The sequence below is a fragment of the Pithys albifrons genome, chromosome 21 (genome assembly GCF_047495875.1).
Source record: "Pithys albifrons albifrons isolate INPA30051 chromosome 21, PitAlb_v1, whole genome shotgun sequence".
Lineage (NCBI taxonomy): Eukaryota > Metazoa > Chordata > Aves > Passeriformes > Thamnophilidae > Pithys > Pithys albifrons.
Window position 1 is genome coordinate 2,347,585 of NC_092478.1, and position 21,381 is coordinate 2,368,965.

The 21,381-nt window shown below is 56.5% G+C and overlaps 1 protein-coding gene across 1 annotated transcript in view; it reads left to right on the top strand.

The window, feature by feature from the left end:
• Positions 1-232: 232 nt before the first annotated feature.
• The window catches only part of STX1A (syntaxin 1A), a 55,724-nt gene continuing 34,575 nt past the window's right edge, over positions 233-21,381 (top strand). The window contains exons 1-3 of the mRNA XM_071574738.1: positions 233-318; positions 13,955-14,032; positions 15,193-15,292. Coding sequence (XP_071430839.1) covers positions 289-318; positions 13,955-14,032; positions 15,193-15,292 — 208 coding nt within the window. The 5' untranslated portion in view covers positions 233-288. The remainder of the gene's footprint in view (positions 319-13,954; positions 14,033-15,192; positions 15,293-21,381) is intronic.

Below are 21,381 nucleotides of genomic sequence, written 5' to 3' on the forward strand. Positions count from 1 at the left end.
TCCCCGGTGACACCCCCCGTAGCTGCGCCCCCTGCTCCCGGTTGCCTCCCCGCGATGTGAAGACCCCACGTGCGTCCTCCCCGCAGTGTCACCCCAAGGTGTGTCCCCCCGGCCCGTCCCCGATCCCGGCGGTGTCCCGCCATCCCGGCGGTGTCCCCCCATCCCGGCGGTGTCCCCCCATCCCGGCGGTGTCCCCCCCGTCCCGCCCCGCCCCGCTCCGCGCATGCTCCGCGCCGCCTCTCTCGGCGCTTGGGCCGTTCCCAGCGGCGGCGGCGGCGGCGGGGCAGGATGAAGGATCGGACCGGGGAGCTGCGCGCTGTGAGTGGGGGGCGCAGCCGGGGATCGCGGGGGGTGCGGGCAGCGCTCTGCCCCCATCGGGCACCGCCGCGGCCCCGCTCCCCGGGCCGTGCCCCGAGCGGCGGCGAGGGCGGCTGGGCGGGGGCTGGGGGGCCGGGGCTCAGCCCACCCCGGCGATCCGCGCCGTGTCGCGGCGGGAGCGGGGTCTGTTCTGCCATCGCGGGCCGCTCCGGTTCCCCCCGGCGCCGTGCGGCGGGTGCTGCCCCGGGGGAGCATCCGATCTGCGCGGTACCGGCGGCCGAGCCGCATCACCTCCTGGAAAACCGGATACAGGCGTGTGTTTGTGCGGGGGCCGTGCCGCGATCTCCTGTGGCCGTGCCGCGCTCACCATGGCCGTGCCAGGCTCATCCGTGGCCGTGCCGCGCTCTCCCGTGGCCGTGCCGGGCTCATACGTGGCCGTGCAGCGCTCACCGGGGCCGTGCCGCGCTCACCGGGGCCGTGCCGGGCTCATCAGTGGCGGTGCCGCCCTCACCGGGGCTGTGCCGGGCTCATCAGTGGCGGTGCCGCCCTCACCGGGGCCGTTGCCGGGCTCATCAGTGGCCGTGCCGCGCTCACCGGGGCCGTGCCGGGCTCTCCCATGGCCGTACCGCGCTCACCGGGGCCGTGCCGCGCTCACCGGGGCCGTGCCGGGCTCTCCCATGGCCGTACCGCGCTCACCGGGGCCGTGCCGGGCTCTCCCATGGCCGTACCGCGCTCACCGGGGCCGTGCCGCGCCCGCCGCTCTCCGCTCCCGTTTTGCGTGTTCATCCTCGGGCGCAGCCGCTGCGGCGGGGCCGGGGAGCGTCCGGGGCCGCTGCCCCGCGGGGAGCGCGCCCGGTGCCTCCCGGAGCCGCCACCGGCGGTGTCCGAGGGAGGTGTCGGTGCGGCCGCAGCCGGTGCTGAGTCCCGCGGAGCCCCCGAGTCCCCCGAGCCGTCCGAGGCGGCGGCTGCGCGCGTGGGGCATCGCTGGAGGAGCCCCCCGTGCCCCCAGGACCCCCATCGCACCCACGGGGCCGCGGGGCTGCTCCTGCCCACGCGTGGGAGCAGCGGGGATGACCAGCGGGGCAGAGCCCTGAATCCCGGGGCGATGCTCCCTCCGGCCCCCACCCCGTGTCATCCCCCGGCCCTCGCTCTGCTGCTTTTTCTTGGGGTTTTTTTGCTGTTTTTTGATGACTTCATCATCGAGAGGAGCGAGGGGGGATCTGTCCCGTGGGGGGGACCACACCGTGGGGCGAGGGGCAGTGAGGACGGCCCTGGGTGGCCAGGCTGGCTGGGATCCCACCGGGATCGCTCGGTCGGGAGTTTGGCTCGGTCTGGAAAACGCCAGGAGGATGGAGCTGGGCTGACGCCAGCAAGGGACCGAGGGGCGGCTTTTGGGGCTCTTGGGGTGGCTGTCGGGGTGGTTGGGCAGCTGTGGACGCCGCGGGGTGACTGTTGATGCCCAGGGGTGGCTGTGGATGCCGGAGGAGGAAGGGGATATATAAAGAACAGCTGCCCCCCCCCGCTCTGCCTGGAAAGCACCCAAACATGGGGCTCTGTCTCCACCACCAGCGCAGGCTGTGAAATGGGATTGGAAAATAGGCTTTTTAATAATAATAGTAAAAACCAGCCTCGTGAATGTCCTCTTGGCAGCCACTGCTGGCTGAGAAGCGATGCCATGGAGTATTTTAGAATCTCTCCATTCCTTTAAATACACTGTCAGAAAAATAAAATGTGTTTTCGCCTCACTCCCGCTGCTGCTTCTTATTCATCAGCCTCGTGCTGAGGGTGCAGCATCCTTCCTGGGGGGCTCCTGGGAATGGAGGTCTGCTTTCCAGCATCCAGATGCCCCGGATCTGAGCGGGTGCTCCCCTGGCAGGGCTGCAGGGAATGGGGCACTGCATGGGCAGCGTGGATTTGCAGCGTGGATTTACAGCCTTGGTGGTGACAGGCACCAGGGAGGAGTGAGGTGCTGCAGTGGACAGAGTCAGGAGCGTTTGGGCTTGTTTTCTCTGTGCTGCCTCATTAACAGCCTGGTCCTCTTCTTTGTGGATTAATGCAGTGTCTGAATTCTGCCAGGGAGGATAAAAAAGAAGGATTAATATAAAAAGAGCTGTCATTGTTGGAGAAGAGGAGGGGATGCAGGGCGGTCACTGCTGTGCAGAACAAGAGCTCCATGTCTTAATGGGATTTTTAAAATGGTACTTGAAATTCAAAATGCTAATCCCAGCTCTTTTCTGAACCTCAGGCTCCGGTTGGGATCAGACTCACTGGGGCTTATCCAGTGCCCTTGGTGTGGGTAGTGTCCCCAGGCCTGCTCTGAACCAGGGACAGGAAATTCAGCTTATGGCTGAAACATGTCCTCTTGTTGAGGAGGAGAGCAGCCGAGGATGGGCCGTGCAGGATGCCTGGGATGAGGCCGAGCAGGGCTTTGCTCACAGCTGCTCCTGTGTAGATGCCACAGCTCTGGCCATGGGTGGTCTTTCCTGCCCATCTGGAGCTGGGTTGGAGCTGGTCCCGATGAGATGGTGTGTGCGGGGCAGATTCTTAGAGTCCCAGGCTACTCTGTCCTGCCAGGGAGGTGCCAGCTCAGTCTGGGTGAAACATTTAAATTTCCAGGCCGTGACACAGGTCTAAATGGTACAATAATTATGAATGATATTTTGATAGTGGGAGGAAGTGAGGGAAATGTGCCAGTGTCATAGGATCACAGAGTGGTTTGGGTTAGAAGGAACCATATGATTCCAACCACCCAGCTGTGAGCAGGGACACTTTTTTCTGGGGTCCTTTCCTCCTGTGCCCATCATCCTCTCCAGCAGTTGGTTTTGGGTGCCTTTCTCCAGCGATGCCAATGTGTTTGTGCTGTGGCACTGCCCTCCCCAACTGGCTGAATGCCCCTCTCCTGCCAGTCACATCCCAGCTCCGAGTGCTGCCTCCTGCCCGTGGGAGTTGCAGGAGATGGGTATTAAAAATAAAAGGAGAGAGGAAGCGAGGTGGGCTCCAGGTCCAGCTCTGTGGATCCACCCTCTCCCCTCTTGCAGTGGCAGGATGTGCAGCAGTGCCCCAGGACTCACTGCCAGGCCTCACTCCATCCCTTCCCATTAATTCTGTGCTGCTCCCACTGAGGCTTTCTCTCCCGGGGACACAATTGTGAAGTCGACCACAGTTGCTGTTTGCACAAGTCGGATCGTGTCTGTCTCCATCTCTTCTAGAGCCCCCCCACTGCAGAAATCCCTACACACCTTGGAGATGGATGTATTTCCTTGTCTAAATGCCATCTTCCTCCCCTTCCTTAGCCCTCTGGGTTGCCCTACGTGCTTCTGAGCTCTCCTGTTCAACCCAAAGGGTCACATCAATAATTCAGATGGGCTTGGGTCCCTCCCAGTTGGGAGTGGGGCTGTCACATGGTGGGTGACAGCTGGTGGCTCAGCTCTGCCCAGGCACGGCAGGATGAGCAGTGATGCTGGAATGCTCATTTTTGGGGGCTGGTAGAGCAAAGCTGCCATGGCAGGTCATGCACCATGGCTGCCCTCAGGGTCCAGGGCAGGGAAGCTGCTTTGTCTGTGTCCTGGGGATCCTGGGGTGGGATGGGGTGAGGTGAGACACCACTGAGTCCAGGGGTTATTGGCCAGGCATGGAGGAAGGTGACAGGAGTGACATAGATGAGGCCTTCACACTCTGGAGTGAGATGTTCCAGCGCTCCCCAGCAGCTGTGGGGTCCCAGGTGTCCCTGTGCTGTGGGGACATTGTTTGCAGCAGTGGGCACACACCGTGGCAGGGCATGCCAAAATTTGGGAAAACCCTTGGATGTGCTTTAAACATGGCAGCTGGCAAAGCCCAGCCTGTAGGTCAGCTCTGGGTGGTCTGTCATGTCCTCAGCCCAGGAGGGGACTGGTGTCTGCAGTGGGGTGATGGATGGGGGACAGACAGACCTCGGTGGGGACACTGAGCCTCAGGGTCCCTTGGTATGTGCTGTGGAGCTTCAGGTCTGGTGTATGGGAGTTTGGTGAGCCCACTGAAGTCAACATGAACACAGGAATACTCTTGGCCCCCTGAGACCTGGTGCCAGCCTGTGGGCACCAAAGAGCAATAAGTGCATCCGGGTATGTTGGCTGCACGCTGGATGTCTGAGAGGGCTGAAACCAAAGGGGCTGAGCCTCATTCCCGTTGTTTTAATTGCAGTGTCTTTGTGTGTGAGCTGCTCGGAAGCTGCACAAATGTTTGTTTTGCCATGTATCTCCCCGTTAACAAGAATTTCTCAGGAAATATGCAAAATTACCACTACAGGCAGAACATGTACAGTAAGGCTCATTAAGCTAAGCACTGTGATAAATTGCTACTTCCAGAAAATTACGTATATTAGCAAAAAGGAGGTGAGTGAGCCCGAGTGGAAAGACCCAGGAAGACAGAGCGTGCAGTGTTGTCCTGGCTCCAGGTGACCTGAGCACACCTGCACCAGGGGACAGCTGAGTGTCCTTGGACCGTGGTGTCTGCAGGATGATCCTACAGGAGATGTGTGGGGAGGGGAAGGTGAGCGGGGGACGGCGTGGGAAACGGAGATGGAATGATGCTGTGTCAGGACCAGACCAGGCACGAAGCCAGCAGGGCTGTCTTTGCTGGGGAAAATAGGAAATGAGGCAACTCTGCAAGCACCAGGAGTAGAAAGTTCTGCTGAGCTGGAAGAAGGGGAGAGGGCAAGGGCGATGTGCCATAGGCTGCCTGAGCCTCTGTCTGCAGTGGACAGGGACAGGGCTGATGCTGGAATTGGGGGTGCTGCCTTGCCCCCCAGATCATGTCTGTGAGCAGGGGACAGGTTGTGTGTGGTGTGTCGTGAACTCACAGGGTGGTCTGGGTTGGAAAGAACCTTCAGAGATCGTGTTGTTCCAATGCCCTGCCATGGGCAGGGACATCTTCACTGGACCAGATTGCTCTGAGCCCCATCCAGCTTGGTCTTGAGCAGTTCCAGGGATGGGGCAGCCACAGCAGACAGACCTCTGAGTGCTCAGCTTCCACATGAGAGATGTCCTGAAGCAAATTTCAACCTTCTTCAGTGATGCTCTGACTATCTCCCATGGCAATGCAGCCACACTCCTCTGGCAGGAGAGGCTCTTCCTCCATCACCTTTTGCAGGAGTGTTGGAAATAGTGAGTGGAGCCCAAGACATCTGCTGGCCAAAAAATGTCCTTGGGGGTATCCAGAGGAGAATGGCAAGTCCTTCTGATGCAGCAGCTATGGAGAGCTCAGGATAAGGATACATTTCCCCTCAGTCACCAAGGGACCTTCAAAGACCCTGTCATCCAACACCATTGCCATAGACTGGGACATCTTCCACTAAACTGGGTCCTGACTGGGTTGTAAAATCCCAAATCTCCTGCACAAATTGTGTTCTTTTGATCTTAGGCCAGCATTTTCCTTCTAATGGAGAAGGTTCCTTCTCCCTGCTGCTGGCACCTTGGTGTCCACCCCAGGTGCAGGGGACAGACCTGGCCATGCAGTGTTGAATCTGCAGGATGAGACTGGGCTTTGTTAACAGTGCAGTGTTTCAGGTTCTAGTGGATACTTATAGACTCAGGTTTTCTTTCATGGGAACTAACTGAGAAATAAGGTCTTCTGCTCACATTGTCCTGTGAGTTTTCAGGAGTTTGCTGCTGTGCTGTGTGCTGCTGCTTTGCTAATATGAACTCTTTATCTGCCATTGCTGGTCTTCCTTCAAGTCCTGTCAGACTTTGGGTTTGTGTATGAAACAACTGTTAGTTTTGGATTTCTGGAGGATCTTTACCTTGGGAGTATCAGTGTCTCACCTGGAGGGTGCTGAGGTTCTTTGACAGGGTCTAGGCAAGAGCACCAAAGAAATGTCATTCCCACCTTTGAGCATTTCTGACCTTCTGAGCAGCCTGGTCTGGTGGAAGGTGTGTGCCCGTGGCAGGGGGTTGGTCCCTTCCAAACCAGCATATTCCATGAGTGCCTCTTTGTAGGTGGTGCAGTGGGATTTGAAGGATTACCAGTTTACAGACTCCCTTGATTTTCATGTATTGATCCTGGTGGCACAGCAGTGGGAGCTGTGGTGCCACCTGTGTTGATCCTGTTGGCACAGCTGTGGGAGCTGTGGTGCCACCTGTATCACCTCCTTTGCCTGAGGCTTTCCTTCCCTTTTGCAGACAGCTTCCTGGGACAGACACACAGACACTGAGGAGGATCCCCAGGGCTTGGTGTCAGTGGTAGACACCAAGGCCCAGTGGTCATCCTGACAGAGACCTCTTCGAGTGCCAACCCTGATGAATACACTGTGGGGTGGGGAGGTGATTTGAGTGCTCATTCTGCTGTCCACAGGAAGCTCTGGTCTGCACAGGAGCTGTAAAAATGTTGGTGCCACTTGAAGGATGTTAAGAAATTAATTTCAGATGAATTAAGTCAGCCTGTTGTTTTTCATCAAATTACCTTTTAGCCATGCCTGCGAACCTGTAAAGCACTGGCTGTGAATTGCTGGTGCTTTTGCAGTAGGTCATAGTGCTGTCCATGTTCCAGAGCCACAGGAGAAGGTCAGTGAGTTCACCTTAGTGCCCTTTCCAGGACTGGTGGCACCTCTGTCACTTGTTCTTCAGAGTTTGGTGGAATTTTACCTGCTTGATTCTAAAACTGAGTTTAAGAGTGGCCACGGCTCTGATGAAAGGGTTGGGCTTTGTGCCAAAGCCTGGGAATGTGATTCTGCAGCAATGAAAGCCAACACCTAAGGACAAAACTCTTGGAAATCATATTCTCCCTTCCACTGCTAATGCTGGAAATTGGAAACACCTCCTGACTCATGCAGATGTTGCTGAATGTTGAAGTCATTTATGCCTTGAATTTTTATTCATAAAAAGGTTGTTAATGGGAAGTATGGGCTGGTTTTGGTGAATATTAGAGTTATAGAATGGTTTAGGTTGGAAAAACCCTGTAAGATCCAACTGTTCCCCCAACACTGTGAAAGCCACCATTGACCCCTGTCTCCAAGTGCTACATCTACACATCTGTTAAATACCTCCAGGGTGGTGACTCCACCACTGCCCAGGGCAGCTGTGTCAGTGCCTGACCACCCTTTCAGTGAAGAAATTTTCCCAGTATCCAACCTGACCCTCCCCTGGCACAACTTGAGGCCGTTTCCTCTTGTCCTGTCCCTTGTTCCCTGGGAGCAGCCAGTCCAGATCCCCCTCTAAAGCCTTCCTGCCCTCCAGCAGTTCGACATCCCACCCCCCTTGGTGTCCTGTGCCGAGTGCCCTCGATCCCCTCATCGCCTCCATTGATAAAGGTGTGACACAGGAGTGGCTCCAACACTGATCCCTGGGGAACACCACTGGTGACAGGCTGCCAGCTGGATTTGATATTGGAATTGGACGTGGTGATTGGGCCTGTGTGCCATGGAATGGCCAATTTATTGTGGTGCACAGCTGTACTATATATACAGTCTGTCAAAGGGCTGGGGCTGTGGGTAGTTCAAACCATGGGGTCAGCTGGTTCAGTTCTCCAGGAATCTCTCTGGGAGCAGTTCCTCTGTCAGTCCTAATCCTCAGCCTTGACCACCTCCCTGAAAACCCTTCAGAGCAGGACCTCAGCCCTGGACTCCTGAGGAAGAGCCTGTTTGGGCTGCTGCAGACCCCTAAAGCAAGCCCTGAGTTGTGGGGGGTCCGGGCAGCCCCAGGGTGAGGGGCTGGGACACCCATGGGTGCTCCGGGGCTCATTCAGGCGACGCTGCCCTGACTGCCCTTGTGCTGCCGAGCCTCGCGGTGCCAGGCTGGGATGTTTCCAGGGATCTGGCCATCCCTACACTCTCCTACGTGTCCTGTAGGCTCTGTGAGATGGCTGAGAAGAGAGATGTCGGTGCCTCTCGCTGCTGAGTTATTCTGACCTCGTCCTTCCCTGCGCAGCCGCACGTCGGAACGCGCTGCCGTGGGAGCTCCCGGTGCTGGCAGCGATGCCCTGGGCTGGGGGGCTCGGCCACGGGCACCGAGGCAATGCTGCTGGGACTGGGACCCCCGTGGTGCTGGTGCTGGTCCCCCGTGTGCCGCTCCGTGCGGGGACACACAACCCGCGGCTGCTCAGAGGCATCTCCCCGGAGCATCCTCGCGCGGCGCATCCCTCGGTTTGGGCGCACAAAGGGCGTCGTTTCGCGGAGCGAGTCAGAGATGAGATTCCAGATGGCTGGAATCTCTCCGGCTGGGCAGAGCGGCGCGGAGGTGGCCGTAAATAAAAACAAGCAGATGCAGCCTGGGAGCGACGCCTGCGAGCAGCATCCTGCAGCTCGGGGATGAGGCCTTTCTTTCCTTGGCTGAGTGGTCCCTGAAAAGGGGGTGGCAGCCGGTGTGGCTTTTTTCCTTCCATTGTGCTTTTGTGAGGCTTGCCTTGGCTCCAGTGGGGATGGGAGGCAGCGTGGTGTGAGCCCCCAGCCCTGTGGGGTGCTGGGGATGGGCGAGGGCTCACTGTTTGGGGCACGGATATCTCCTGGGAAAGGGTGCTGGCAGGGCCTGGTGGACAGATGTGCCAGGGGTCAGCACGACCCCCTGGGTGCAGATGTGCCCAGCAGCAGCCAAGCCCTTTGCTCCTGTGCCCTGGCTCTGCTGCCTGCTCTGGCTCTGTGGATGCATTTGGACACGGTGAAATTCATCCGCTGCACTGACAGGAGGGGGCAGGAGCTCAAGGCTGTGTGTGGTCACCACTGGTTGTGCCCTGCACAGCTCCCCCTGCCACCTTTGCTGTTCCAAGGGGAGCAGCATGAAGTCTTTTTGGGTGGCCTGTGCTCCTTTGCCTCTTCCAAAAAGTGCCTGTGGAGGGAGCAGGCTGGGTTGGAACCACAGGGATGTGATCTGTTTGCTAATAAATTTATTAGCAGTGTGCTGATTGCAAAAGGCACAGAGCTGGGATTGGGATGCTCCGGGGCTCTGAATGTCTTCCCATCCACTGCTCTGCTTTGTCAGGGAGGGTATCATGGCTCTGCTCTGCCTCCTCTGGGGTTTTCAGCTCTTGTGGAGGGCACCTTGAACTCTGTGAGGCTCTGAGAGCTGCCAGAGGAGCTCTGGCTGACCTGCCCTCCCCATCTCCCTCCTGGTGCTCAGCGACACTGGGGAGGCAGCAGCTCCCAGAGCCATCCCTGCTGCCAGCACCGTGCCCACTGCTTGGCTTGGAGAAATAAAATCCTTGCAGAGGAAGGGTTATCCTCAGCTACCCTGTGTGGGAGCAAAGCCTGGAGCCCCAGCATTCCTGGGGCTGCCTGACAGTGCCCGAGGCAGGAGCAGAGGGGCGCTGGGAGGATGCTGTGCCTGATGTTGGGAGTGATGCTTCTCGCCTGTCGCTGGTGAGCAAGCCCAGGCTTGGGAATTGTTTGCTGCTCAGCTGAGCAGCATCTGCAGATAGTTTGACTGAGACAGGAGCTTTCCATGTGGCCTTGGAAACTTGGGATGCTCACAGCTGGGGAGCGTGAGGCCAAAACACTGTCGGTGGGGTGGATGCTTTAGGTTTCCTTTGGAAAGTTTTAGTCTCATCCCTACTTTGGCAGGAAGTGCATGGGGGGACACTTCAAGCTTGGGGTGAGAGTTGTGAGGGCTGGCAGCATGCCTGGAGCGAGCCCTGGCATGGAGGGAAGATTCTGGGAGCAGCTGATCCTTCAGTGCCCTGCACCCCATGAGCTGTGCCCCCAGTGGCACCTCCTCCTGCTCCAGTCCTGGTCACTCCTCAGGTGCTGCCTCCCTCCCATGGGGGATCGGGGCAGTGGGGCCTGGTGATGTGCCTGGCACTGGGGGGTTGGAGGCAGCGTGGCACCGAGGGTGTTTCCAGTGACGTGGGTTGGACAGATGGTGCCCTTCTCCAGCCTGGAGTGACAAGTGACATGTGCCCTCCCGACCAGCAGGCTCCATCCATGTAATTTCCTCTTCACGGGGCTCCCGGCTGGGCTTTGTGCCGCTCCCCCTGTCCACTGCCTGCCCTAAATAACATCTCCCTGCCCTAAATAACATCTCCCTGCCTGTCCATCAGCCCCTGCGTGCCTGGGGGTGAGCTGCCCTCACCCACGAGTGCCTCTGACTGGGCTGTGTGTGGCTTTGGCAGAAACCCCCTCCCTGGGCAGTGGGTCCCCTTCCTTCAGGATATCTGGGTATGGCAGGGTCCTGTGGGCAGCAGGGATGGCACCAGGAAGGGATGTGGCATCCTTCAGGCAATGAGCCAGGACTGCAGAGGCTGCAGGCAGGACATGTGTGTCCCCATCTGTGGGGCTGCTGGGGATGTCCTTGTCCTTGACATGGAGAGGCTGAGCAGGGTTAGGGGAAGAAAGATCTGCTGACCTGAGGTGTGTCCAGGGTGGTGTTTGAGTTGTCATCTGCATCTTCCATCACTCACAGTGTGTGTCCTGAGGATCTGTTGGCATTGTCTGAGATTCTGGGGGTGCATTGGTGGAGGTTGGTGTAACTGCCCATCCGATGGGCTCTGTGCCTTCATCAAAGGCAGTTGGTGCTTAAAATGGAGCACAGCACAAGCCAAGAGGGGTTCCAAGTGATGTGGAAACTGGAGTGTGAACATGGATGGTAGTTGAATCAGCAAGGATCCATCTATGCAGACATCCTTCCTGGCTTTAGGAGATGATGCTTTGTGACCTCCTGGATGGTGAGCCCTCCTGCCTGTGTGCTGTGGGTGCTCAGGGAGCAATGGAGCATGTGTAGGTGTTGCTCTGGGACCAGTTGTTGACCCCAAGTGGACCTGAGGTTACATCCAGGCTTGCTGCTGGCTGAAGCAATGGCACAATCAGCAGCAGGGCTGGAATTGGAGGGTGACAGCTTTCACTGTGCTCAGATTGACTTGAGCAAGGCTGGAGCAATGATGACACAGGACAGGGGAGGGACAGGGCTGTTTGGTGACACCGGAGTGCCTGAGGGGTGTGACAAAGCCCACAGCCAAATCCTGCCCCTGGCCCTGGGGAGGTGTGGGGGCTGTTGGATGTGGCTGTGCATCCAGCTCTGCCCAGAGCCCAAGCTGTGCTCTGGCTCTCAGTGCTGTGTTGTGACAGCTGGAGGTGGGAGAGATGGTGTGGACTTGGTGTGAGAGCAAACTGCTGAATTTGGAATGCAAAAAGCTTCAGGGAAGGAGCTGGTTCTGCCTGATGCAAAGGGCAGTGTCTGCTGCAGGGACTGTGTGGCCCCAGCTTGAACCAGCACTGGTGTGGCCAGTGGGAGCAGGGCAGGGACTGTCCTGTGCTGGACAGTCCTGAGGCACCTCAAATCCTGGGGTCCATTTTGGGCCCCTCACTCCAAGAAAAAGGTTGAGGTGCTGGATAGAGTGTGTCCAGAGAAGGGAATGGAGCTGGGGAAGGGTCTGGAGCACAAGTCTGAGGAGGAGCATCTGAGGGAGCTGGGGGGGCTCAACCTGGAGAAGAGGAGGCTCAGGGGGGGAACCTTCTCACTCTCTGCAACCCCCTGACAGGCGTGGGGACCCAGGTGGGGGTCGAGCTCTGCTCCCAAGGAACAAGGGCTGGGGCCAGAGGAAATAACTTCAAGTTGCTCCAGGAGTGGTTTAAGTTGACTGTTGGGAAAAATGTCTTCACTGAAAGGGTTGTCAGGCAGACTGCCCAGGGCAGTGGTGGAGTCTCCATCCCTGAAGGGATTTGGCAGATGTGTAGATGTGACACTTGGAGTACTGTACCTCATATGGGCAAATTCTAAATTCTGGGCTTTAGGGAACAGTCTTCTGTGCCCACAGAGTGGTGGATAAGGGCAGCAGCATGCCTGGTTTTCCTTGTCAGGGTGAGATTGTCACTGGAATAGTGGCAACTCTGATTGTGTGGGCTCTGGGTAAGCATGAATGGGATAACCATGAATGGGAGAAGCATGAATGGGTTGCCAAGGCTAAGGGTGCCACGAGCAGTGGCAAGACTGAAAGCTGAGGCCTTCTCTGGGTGATACCGCCCAAATCAGTCACTGTAGGGAGAACAGACAGTTTTAGGAGGAAGGACAGTTATTTCATCTGTCTTCTTTCACTGTAAGAAGCATCTCTCTGGAGACCATAGTGGCTGCCTCTCTGCAAAGTGCAAAGGGGCCACGAGGTGATGTGTAACTGTCTGCAAAAGTGAGACCATTATAAGATGAGCAGAGACAGTCGTGTCTTAAATCTCCATTCCACTGGCTACTCCTCTCCTGTGAAGATGGAGTAAGAAGGAACTTTTCCACCCTGTTAATTTTCCATTTCCCTCCATCATGGAGCTGCTTTGGATAATAATCTTTTAAATGTCTCCTTATGCAGAGGACTGTAATTTTTCCTTCCCCTGCGAGCCTGCGTCCCCCGCCTCACTGGGACAGGAGGTGTTTTCAGCTCTGGTGACAATGACACACATGTTTCTGCAGACAAGGACAACCCCTCATTTGCCTGCTGGGGCTTTACTAGTTCTGTTGTATTATCTGTTCACTCCCACCTTTCCTGCACTCTGCAGCACTCCTTTTATTTTCCAGTGGCAGCATCCCTCGTGTTTCCCATCGCAGCATCCCCCGTGCTTTCCTGTGGCAGAATCCCCCATGCTTTCCCATGGCAGCATTCCTTGTGTTTCCCATGGCAGCATTCCTCATGTTTTGCCGTGGCATCTTCCCTCATATTTTTCCATCATGGCATCCGTCATATTTTCCCATCTCAGCATCTCTCTTGTTTCCTATTGCAGCTTCCCTCATGCTTTCCCATGGCAGAATCCCCCTGTGTTTTCCCATGGCAGCATTCCTTGTGTTTTCCATCGCAGCATCCCTTGTGTTTCCCATCACAGCATCCCTTGTGTTTTCCCATCACAGCATCCCTTGCATTTTCCCATCATGGCATCCCTTGTGTTTTCCCATGGCAGCATCCCTTGTGTTTTCCAGCAGCAGCATCCCTTGTGTTTCCCATCACAGCATCCCTCATGTTTTTCCTTTGTGACATCCCTCACAGTTTTCCTATTCCAGCATCCCTCATGTTTTTCCTTTGTGACATCCCTCACAGTTTTCCTATTCCAGCATCCCTCATGTTTTTCCATTGTGACATCCCTCACAGTTTTCCTATTCCAGCATCCCTCATGTTTTTCCATTGTGACATCCCTCACAGTTTTCCTATTGCAGCATCCCTCATGCTTTCCCATGGCAGCATCCCCCGTTTCCCATCACAGCTTCCCTCATGCATTGCTTTCCCATGGCAGCATTTCTTGGGTTTCCCATGGCAGCATCCCTTGTGTTTTCCCATCACAGCATCCCTCGTGTTTCCCCTCGTGCCGTCCCTCGTGGTTTCCCATTCCAGCCTCCCTGGTACTTCCCATGGTGGCATCCCTCTTGTCCCCTATCCCTGCTCTTTTTGTGCTCACACACCTGAGGGAGCCCATGAAGCTCCCCCTCCCTATGGATGCAGTGTTGTCCTTATCCCTGTCCCGTGCTCCCCGTGGGGGCCATGCCATGTTTGGGCTCTCCCTCACTGCTGGGTTTGTCTGTCCTCTGCTCTCTCAGTGTCCCTGGTGCTTGGTGTGGCTGTACCCAAGGTGTCCCACACTGTGGCTGGCATTTATCCCAGCCCCTGGGAGCAAGTGAGCAAAGGAGAAGGGGAAGATGCTCCTGAAATGGAGCTGTGACCTCTGCAGGAAGCACTCATTGATGCCTCTCTCTCCTTGTCATTGCAGGCGAAGGACAGTGATGATGATGATGAAGTCACCGTCAGCGTGGACCGGGATCGTTTCATGGATGAGTTCTTTGAGCAGGTGAGAGGGTTGTTCATCCAGTGCAGCTTTGAAGCTGGTTCAGACCTTTCTGCTGGCTCCAGAGCGGGTTGTGGGGCTGTGCTCCAGGCTCCCACTGCCAAGGGGGAGCAGCACTTGGGATGGGGATGAGGGTCCTGCCCTGACTGGTGCTGCTCAGCTGATGCTCGAGGTCCTTGGGGGTTACACTCAGAGTGCTGAACATCAGGGACTGGCTTCCCTGCAGACCTGAGGCTGTGGTGGTCTCACTGACCATATGGATGCTTTCCTGCTCCTCCTGCTCCTCCAAACCCCACCAGGGCAGCATGCCCAGGTGACGGCATTGGGGAGCCTCTGACCCAGGGCTCAGACCTCTCCCCAGGACACCTCTGCAGAGCAGCAGCCTCCACATGGGATTCATTTAATTTTGTGCCTCCCATTCCCAAACAAGAGGTTGTCTTCTGGCATGTGGGTGGCTGTAAGATCTGCATGCGGATTTTTAGCACACCCTTAGCATGGCATGTGTGTGGGGGGTGTTAAAGTGGATCTGTGCAGGCAGTGGAGTGGGGACTGGGATAAATCTGATGTGCAGGTGGAGGAAGATGAGCAAAGAGGTGGTGTGAGCCAAAGGAGAAGACAGAGCTGGAGGGTGGGCAGCCTGGCAGGCAGAGAGCACAGGAGAGGTTTCCCCTCCTGGCAATGCTGGTGTGTCCCTGTAGTACAGAAGTGCAGGGAAGATGCCAGCATGAATTTGCTGGGAAATGTGGCCTCCCTGGGCTGGGGAGTGAGGACCAAACTGGACTTCTCAGCCCCTGGAGTGAAGAGCAATGTGGGACCAGCCTGGCTTGGGAAGCCTCAATAGTGTTGTGCCAAAGGAGCAGAGTCTGGGAAATCAGGTCTGGTGCTGGTTTATATAAATTCCAAAAGTTTCTCAGTGCATCACAAAGGATACAGGACGTGCAGTCTGTATTAATTACTGCTGTGTCTGCAGAGCTGGCTGCTGGGATGGGAAGGTCTGATTCCTCAGTGGTCCTGTAGTTTCCAGCTGGAAAATACTCATCCAGGAGGACGTTTGCTGTGGTTCAGACATACCATGGTTGCTTTGGATAGGGTTCAATAATCCCTTTGTTTTCCAAAAGCCCAGGTCTCTCACAGACCACCTGTCTTGTTGTCTGTCACCACAGGTGGAAGAAATTCGAGGGTTCATCGATAAAATTTCGGAGAACGTGGAGGAAGTGAAGAGGAAGCACAGTGCCATCCTCGCTTCACCCAACCCTGACGAGAGTGAGTGACCTCCGTGTGTCCCACGGGCACGTGGCTGTGCCAGGCTGGGCACTGAGTGGGAGCTGGAGCCAGGCAGAATTCCTTGTGTCTGCAGATGGCTGTGGCTGGATGGTGAAGGAGGCCTGGGGAGAAAGTGGAGGGGGCATTGTTGGCTTTGAGACCTTGTGAGGTGGTGAGAGTCCAGCAAGGCTGCCAGAGGGGGATTTCTGAAGGAATGGGGCAACGTGGAGGCTGGAAAGAGCAAGTGGCTGGTTTTGTGCTGGTTGGCTGTTTCTTGGCACAGGCTGCCCAGGAGGGTCTGTGGATGGGGCAGAACCTGCTTGGCCCAGAAATGGTGCAGCTCCCCTTTTAGCCCAGGGTGGGCACTTGGGACCCTGTGTCTCTCTCCTGAGGATGTTTTGTTGCTGGCTGGCCAGAGAATCTGTCTCCTTCTTTCCCAGACTTGTGTTCCTGAGAAGAGGTTTGTTGCCACAAACCAGAATTAGGGATCACAGCACCCAAGGAACAATATTTGGGAGTCTGGGGGATCTGGCAGAGTTAGAGGTGCAGGTGCTGAGGAGTCCCCAGGTGGGGGCCAGTCCTGGTGCGGCTGGGATCAGTAGAGACTTCTCAGCTTCAGTGTCTACAAATGCCTGACTGGAGAGCAGGTGGGACCAAGGGGCTGAGCGGTGCAGGGAGGGCAGGGCTGGGCACTGCAGGGTGGGGCTGGACCTTGGCTGGGCTCACCCATTCAGAGACAGCACTGGCATGGTTCTGATGCCCCAAACCCAGTCTTCAGTGTCCCTGGGAACCCAGATGAGCTCCCCTTTGCCCACCTCTCTCCTGGTGGTGTCACAGGGGTGGTGGGGGCTGCAGGGGCTGTGTGGGATGGTTCCAAGCTGCTGGCAGCCCTTGTCCTTGGCAGAGATGTTGCTTTCATGATCTGAGTGTTGCTCTGCTGGCACAGAGAGATTCTTAGGGGCTGGAAAGCTGAGACCAGGTCTCTCACTTGCCATCTACCCTCCTCCCATCCACTTCACCTCATTTGCCCAGTGCAATTCCATGTCTATGTGTGGAATGTTTCCTCGAGGTCCCAGGAGGTTGTCTACACTCGCATTGCTTGCGTCCAGCCCTTGTCAGATCAGTAGATACTGTAATTACTTGGAAGGACTGGCCCTTCCTAAGTTGTCTCAGGCTCCCCTCTCCTGGCAGTTGCTCCTCAGCTAAAATTTCCTTAGCCAAGCCTGGAAGCAAGGGATTTTCTCCAGGGAGGAATTCACGTGTCCCAGACTGTTGCTCAATCATCCTCCAGGCTCTTGTGCTTGCACTGTAAGATGTTGCAGTGTTCCTGTTTGGGGGCTTTCAGGGAAGAGCTGTCACTACTCCTGGCTGCTGCAGTGGCACAGGGTCTGCTCGGGGCTGCAAAGGGCACTCATGGCCTAAAAGCATAATAATCTATTTAAAAGTCTGAAATCTGCAGTGAACAAGATGTGGTTGACATGGCTGTGGCTTCCAGAAGCTTCCAGGACATTGGGAACGCTTCTGGTTTTGTTTTACAGTGTTACCTTGCCTTGGTACTGCAGAGAATTCAGTTTGTCATGCCAAGAACTGCTTGGGCAGCAAAAGAAGAGCCCACACATTGTTTGGAAATCAGTGTTCTGTAACATTGTGGTCTGTCCAGGAGGTGCAGCAGGATTGATCCGTGGTGATTAGACTCAGAATCACAGAGTGGTTTGGGTTGGAAGGGACCTTCAAAGATGATCCAGCTCCACCCCCTGCCATGGACAGGGAAACCTTCCACCAGCCCAGGCTGCTCCAAGCCCTGTCCAACCTGGCCTTGTTCACTTGCAGGGATGAGGCAGCCACAGCTTCTCTGCCCAACCTGTGCCAGGGCCAGTACCTTATCACCCTCACCAAGTCCCTCCTGGAGCTGGAGAACCTTTGACTGGGGCTTTAGCAGATCAGCAGAGCTTGGCGGGTAGTTTGAGTGATGGATGCTCCAAGTTGCTGTTGGAGCACTGAGTGAAGGGTTGGATGGAGGGATGTGTAGTGGCTGTTGGATGGATTGCTGCCTTTTTAGGCTCACTAATAGAGGAGAGGTCCAATCCCCCTGGAATCTACCTCTGTGCTTAGGCAGGTGCAAGCCCTTGGTGCAGGAGAAGTTGAGGTCCAGGTGTCTGTGAGACCTGCATTTCCCCACCTGCCTGGAGTGCAGCAGAGCTGTGGGACTGGATCCGTGTCTCACGGAAAGGCTCAGCCCTCCCCTCCCTGCTGATCCCTCTGCTGGCTGCACACACTGTTCTTGGATCTGCCACTGCTGCCTGGGCTTATTTTGGAGCCCAGTGGGTGGGCAGCTGGCTGGCTTTGCCACCAAGCCTGCGAGGTGACAGCCCCTGCCTGCGCCTGGCAGCTCGGACAGACCCCATGGGGGCACAGGGAGGGTGTCTCCTCTGAGCTGGGCAGTGTCACGGTGGGGTTGGGCTGGGCTGGGAGCAGCTGAGGGGCTGAGCTCCTCCTCGGTCTGGGGCCATTGCTGGTTCCACTCCTGGCTGAGTCACAGCTCCTGGTAAACCCATTCCTAAAACCCTTCCCGGTGAGCTGCGATGCCCGTTGTTGCTCCTGGTGCTTGAAACAGGCTGATCCTCCTCGCTCCAGGTCACCTCCCACAGGAGGTGGCTTTGGGTGGCATTCCAATCAGCGAGGAGTGAAATGATGTTTGCATCCTGGAGTGGCTGGGCAGGATTCCTTTGCCATCCCTCTTCTCTAAGCGTGGCATCCCTCCAGTGGCTGCTCTGCCATGCTGTGTTATGTAAGGGACGCTGTTTGCTCAATGAATTGCCTCTGGGAACGTAAATCTTCAAATCCCAAGTGGTGCCTGGCAGCCTGGCAGCTCAGCCCATCTCTGCAGGCTTCGGGAGACCCAAGAAATATTTCAGACCTGGAAGCAGGTCCATTACAGTGCACCAGGACAAAAGAGGAGGGTCAGCTCCATGGACATTTGACCTCCAGCTTCATAATTTTAGCTGTGTAGGCTTGGGGTGGTGGTGTTGGACACAAGGGTGTAAGGCCAGGGTAACTTGTTCAGTCTCTCTGGCTGCTGGAGGAGATTTGAGTTCCTTGGAGAGTGGCCTCTAATTCCTAGCAGACCATTTCCTGGCCGAGAGATGTGCCAGGTGGGCAAGGAGACAAACTGAAGCAAAAGGTGCCTGGGCATGTCCTGGACACAAAAAACAAAGCAAGATGTGCCTCCATTCACTTCCTGCTCTCACCTCTTGTCTGCAGCTTTATTGCAGCTCCCCCCGCCCCAGTCACATCCAGCTCAGGTCTGGCCTGAGGCAAGGACAGATGCAGAGTGGTGAATGGAATGGTTTGATTTGGAAAGGACCTTCAGAGATTTTCCTGTTCCAATCCCCCCTCCATGAGCAGGGACACCTTCCACTAGACTGGGTTGCTCCAAGCCCCTTCCAACTTGGCCTTGAACACTTCCAAGAATGGGGCAGCCACAGATTCTATGGGCAACCCATACCAGCCCCTCCTGGTCCAATATTTCTTCCTTGTGTCCAGCCTGATCCCGCTCTTGTTCAATTTAACTTGGCAATGCAGCACTGATGCTGCCCATGGCCACTGTGGCAGTGCCACGCTGTCCTCAGGCTGCCTCAGGTGCTGCATCCTGTCCCCATGTCACACAGATGCTTGTTGCCACCCTTGCATGCATTGCTGCAGCTCCGTCTTGGATGGGTTGTGTTTCTGCTGCCAGTAATCCTCACTGAAGGGCCATTCTGGGATGGTGGTCAGGACCCATCTTCTCAATTCCAGCCTGAGTCTGTTTACAATTGATTTTTGCACCAACGTCAGCCCAAGAACAAATATATTTAGCTTAAATAGCTGTTTGCCCTTCTGGCTTCATCCTGATGGGTCCCTGCAGCAGCTCGGGTGCTTTGCATGGGCTTTGCACAATCCCAGCCTTCCCAGTGCCCAGCCCCTGCCCCAGCTCTGGTTTTGAAGGGCTGGGGTAGCCCAGGGCATAAGATCTCCAGGATTTCTGAAGGGCCCTGGCTGCTGGTCAGGTTTTCTTGAGCTTTTCAGACTGGGTTGCCTTTCACTTCCTCTGGAAGTTGGGATCTGTCTGTGTGGGATGGAGTGGGGATTTCATGTGTTTGGGTGGAGGGTGCTGAGCTCAGGCAGCCACAGGTGATGGGTGTATGAAGGATGTGGACAGAGCAAGGGCTGGTGGGTCATGGTGGCCCCTCTACATGTGAGTAAGTGACTCAGCTGTATGTTGGGTTGTGGACACAGCTGTCCAGGGGGTGGAGAGTCCAACCTTCCTCAGGGTCTTTGGGAATAAGCTGGCAGAATGCTGTCCTTCAGCATTAAACCAGCCCAGCACCTCCCAGCACTGATCCTGTGGGTGTCACGAGGTGCAGGCAGAGCAGGAGTGGCCATGGCTGCAGGGATGCTCAGGCCATGGCTGCAGGGATGCTCAGGCCATGGATGCAGGATGCACACTGTGGGTGCCAGGAATACTCAGGCCATGGGTGCAGGATGCACACTGTGGGTGCCAGGAATGCTCAGGCCATGGGTGCAGGATGCACCCTGTGGGTGCCAGGAATGCTCAGGCCATGGGTGCAGGATGCGTGCCGTGGGTGCCAGTGGTTCTCATGCCACAGAGGCAGGGATGCTCATGCTGGCCCTCATCTTCCCTGGTTGTTGCCACCACTCAGCATAGACCTCTGTGGGGCTCCCACATGTTCTGCTCAGCATGGTGACACCCACTACCAATTCTCAGGTGCTGCCCACAGGAATAGGATGTATAGACTTGCTCTTCATCATGCCAGTGCTGCAGTGAGGGTGCCTGGGACATCTCTCTCCTCTCTTCCTGTGCCCCTGTGGCTTTTTCTCTTGTGTCCCCTTAATGTACCATGTGTTATCCCAGGTGAGGTTCCCTTTTCCCATGGAGCCCCTCCCCACAGCCCAGCCTTGGGATCACCAGCACCCACTGTGTGCTCCGTCACGCTGAGCAGCGCTGGAGGATCCACCACACTGGCTGCAGAGTAAATATCAATTAACTGGAGTCTGAATCATGGCAACATGAAAAAAAAATCAAAATCAGCTGCTCTGTAATTATTTGGGGCTTAATTTAGACCAAGTGGTTAGTGACACTCCTGGAAGATGTGTTATTGCTGCTGCTGGAAAACTTTATCTCGTTTGGACTGTACTCTCTGTTGTACCCCAGAGCCTGGTGTGTGGTGGGCAGCAAGAAGGTGGCTGTGGAGCTGCAAAGGTGCCTGATGCTCCTGTTGTAGTTCCTGAGGGATTTGTGGCTCCTTGGCTTTTGTGTGTCTGGCAGTAGCATCACCCAGCATGGTATCACAGCCCCTTCTTGCTGTGTCCTGGGTGGTTTGGGACAGAGTGGGATGTGACTCTGAGAGTGAGGGGATCCAGGGGCATCACTGTCTTGAACCCTCCTGCCCGTGGAACCTTTGTGTCTCTCTTTGCTGTCTCCTCATGTCTGCATGTGAATTGGGCCCCACTCCCCTTGTTTTTCCCAGCCCTTGAGCCATGGCTGTGGTCTTGGTGATGGGATGAGCGAGCTGTGCCATGCTGGTGGTCCTGGCTGCACAACGAGGCTGTGAGCCCTTTCCTGCAGCCTGAGGTTTTGGCCCAGGGAGGTTAGAAAGAGGGAGGGATAAGGGAAAGGAGTGAAAACATGAGGGGATATGGCAGCTCTGCCCTTCAGCACAGGTTGGCAGAGCTCAGTCCCAGCCCAGGGCTCCCCCAGCCAGCAGTGGGTGCAGTGGGCTGAGCGGGGCTCCTGTGGCACAGTGTCCTCAGGCTCTCCTTGCTTCTCCCTGCTGGATTTGGAGTGACTGGTGCCAGCTGGGCCCTGTGTGCCAAGGGGAGAAGAGGAGCCAGAGAGCCACTGCTACAGTGGGCAATGAGCTGGACTTCAGCCCTGGCCCAGCAGGTGGGAGGCTGGGAGGGAGCCACAGGGACAAGTGCTGCAGTGGCACTGCTCCTGGGTGTCACTTGCCTTTTGCCTCTGGCCTGTGGTTGAGTTTCTCTCATCTTCCAGCAGCCAGGATCCCTCCCCATCCATTCCCCATCCCTCC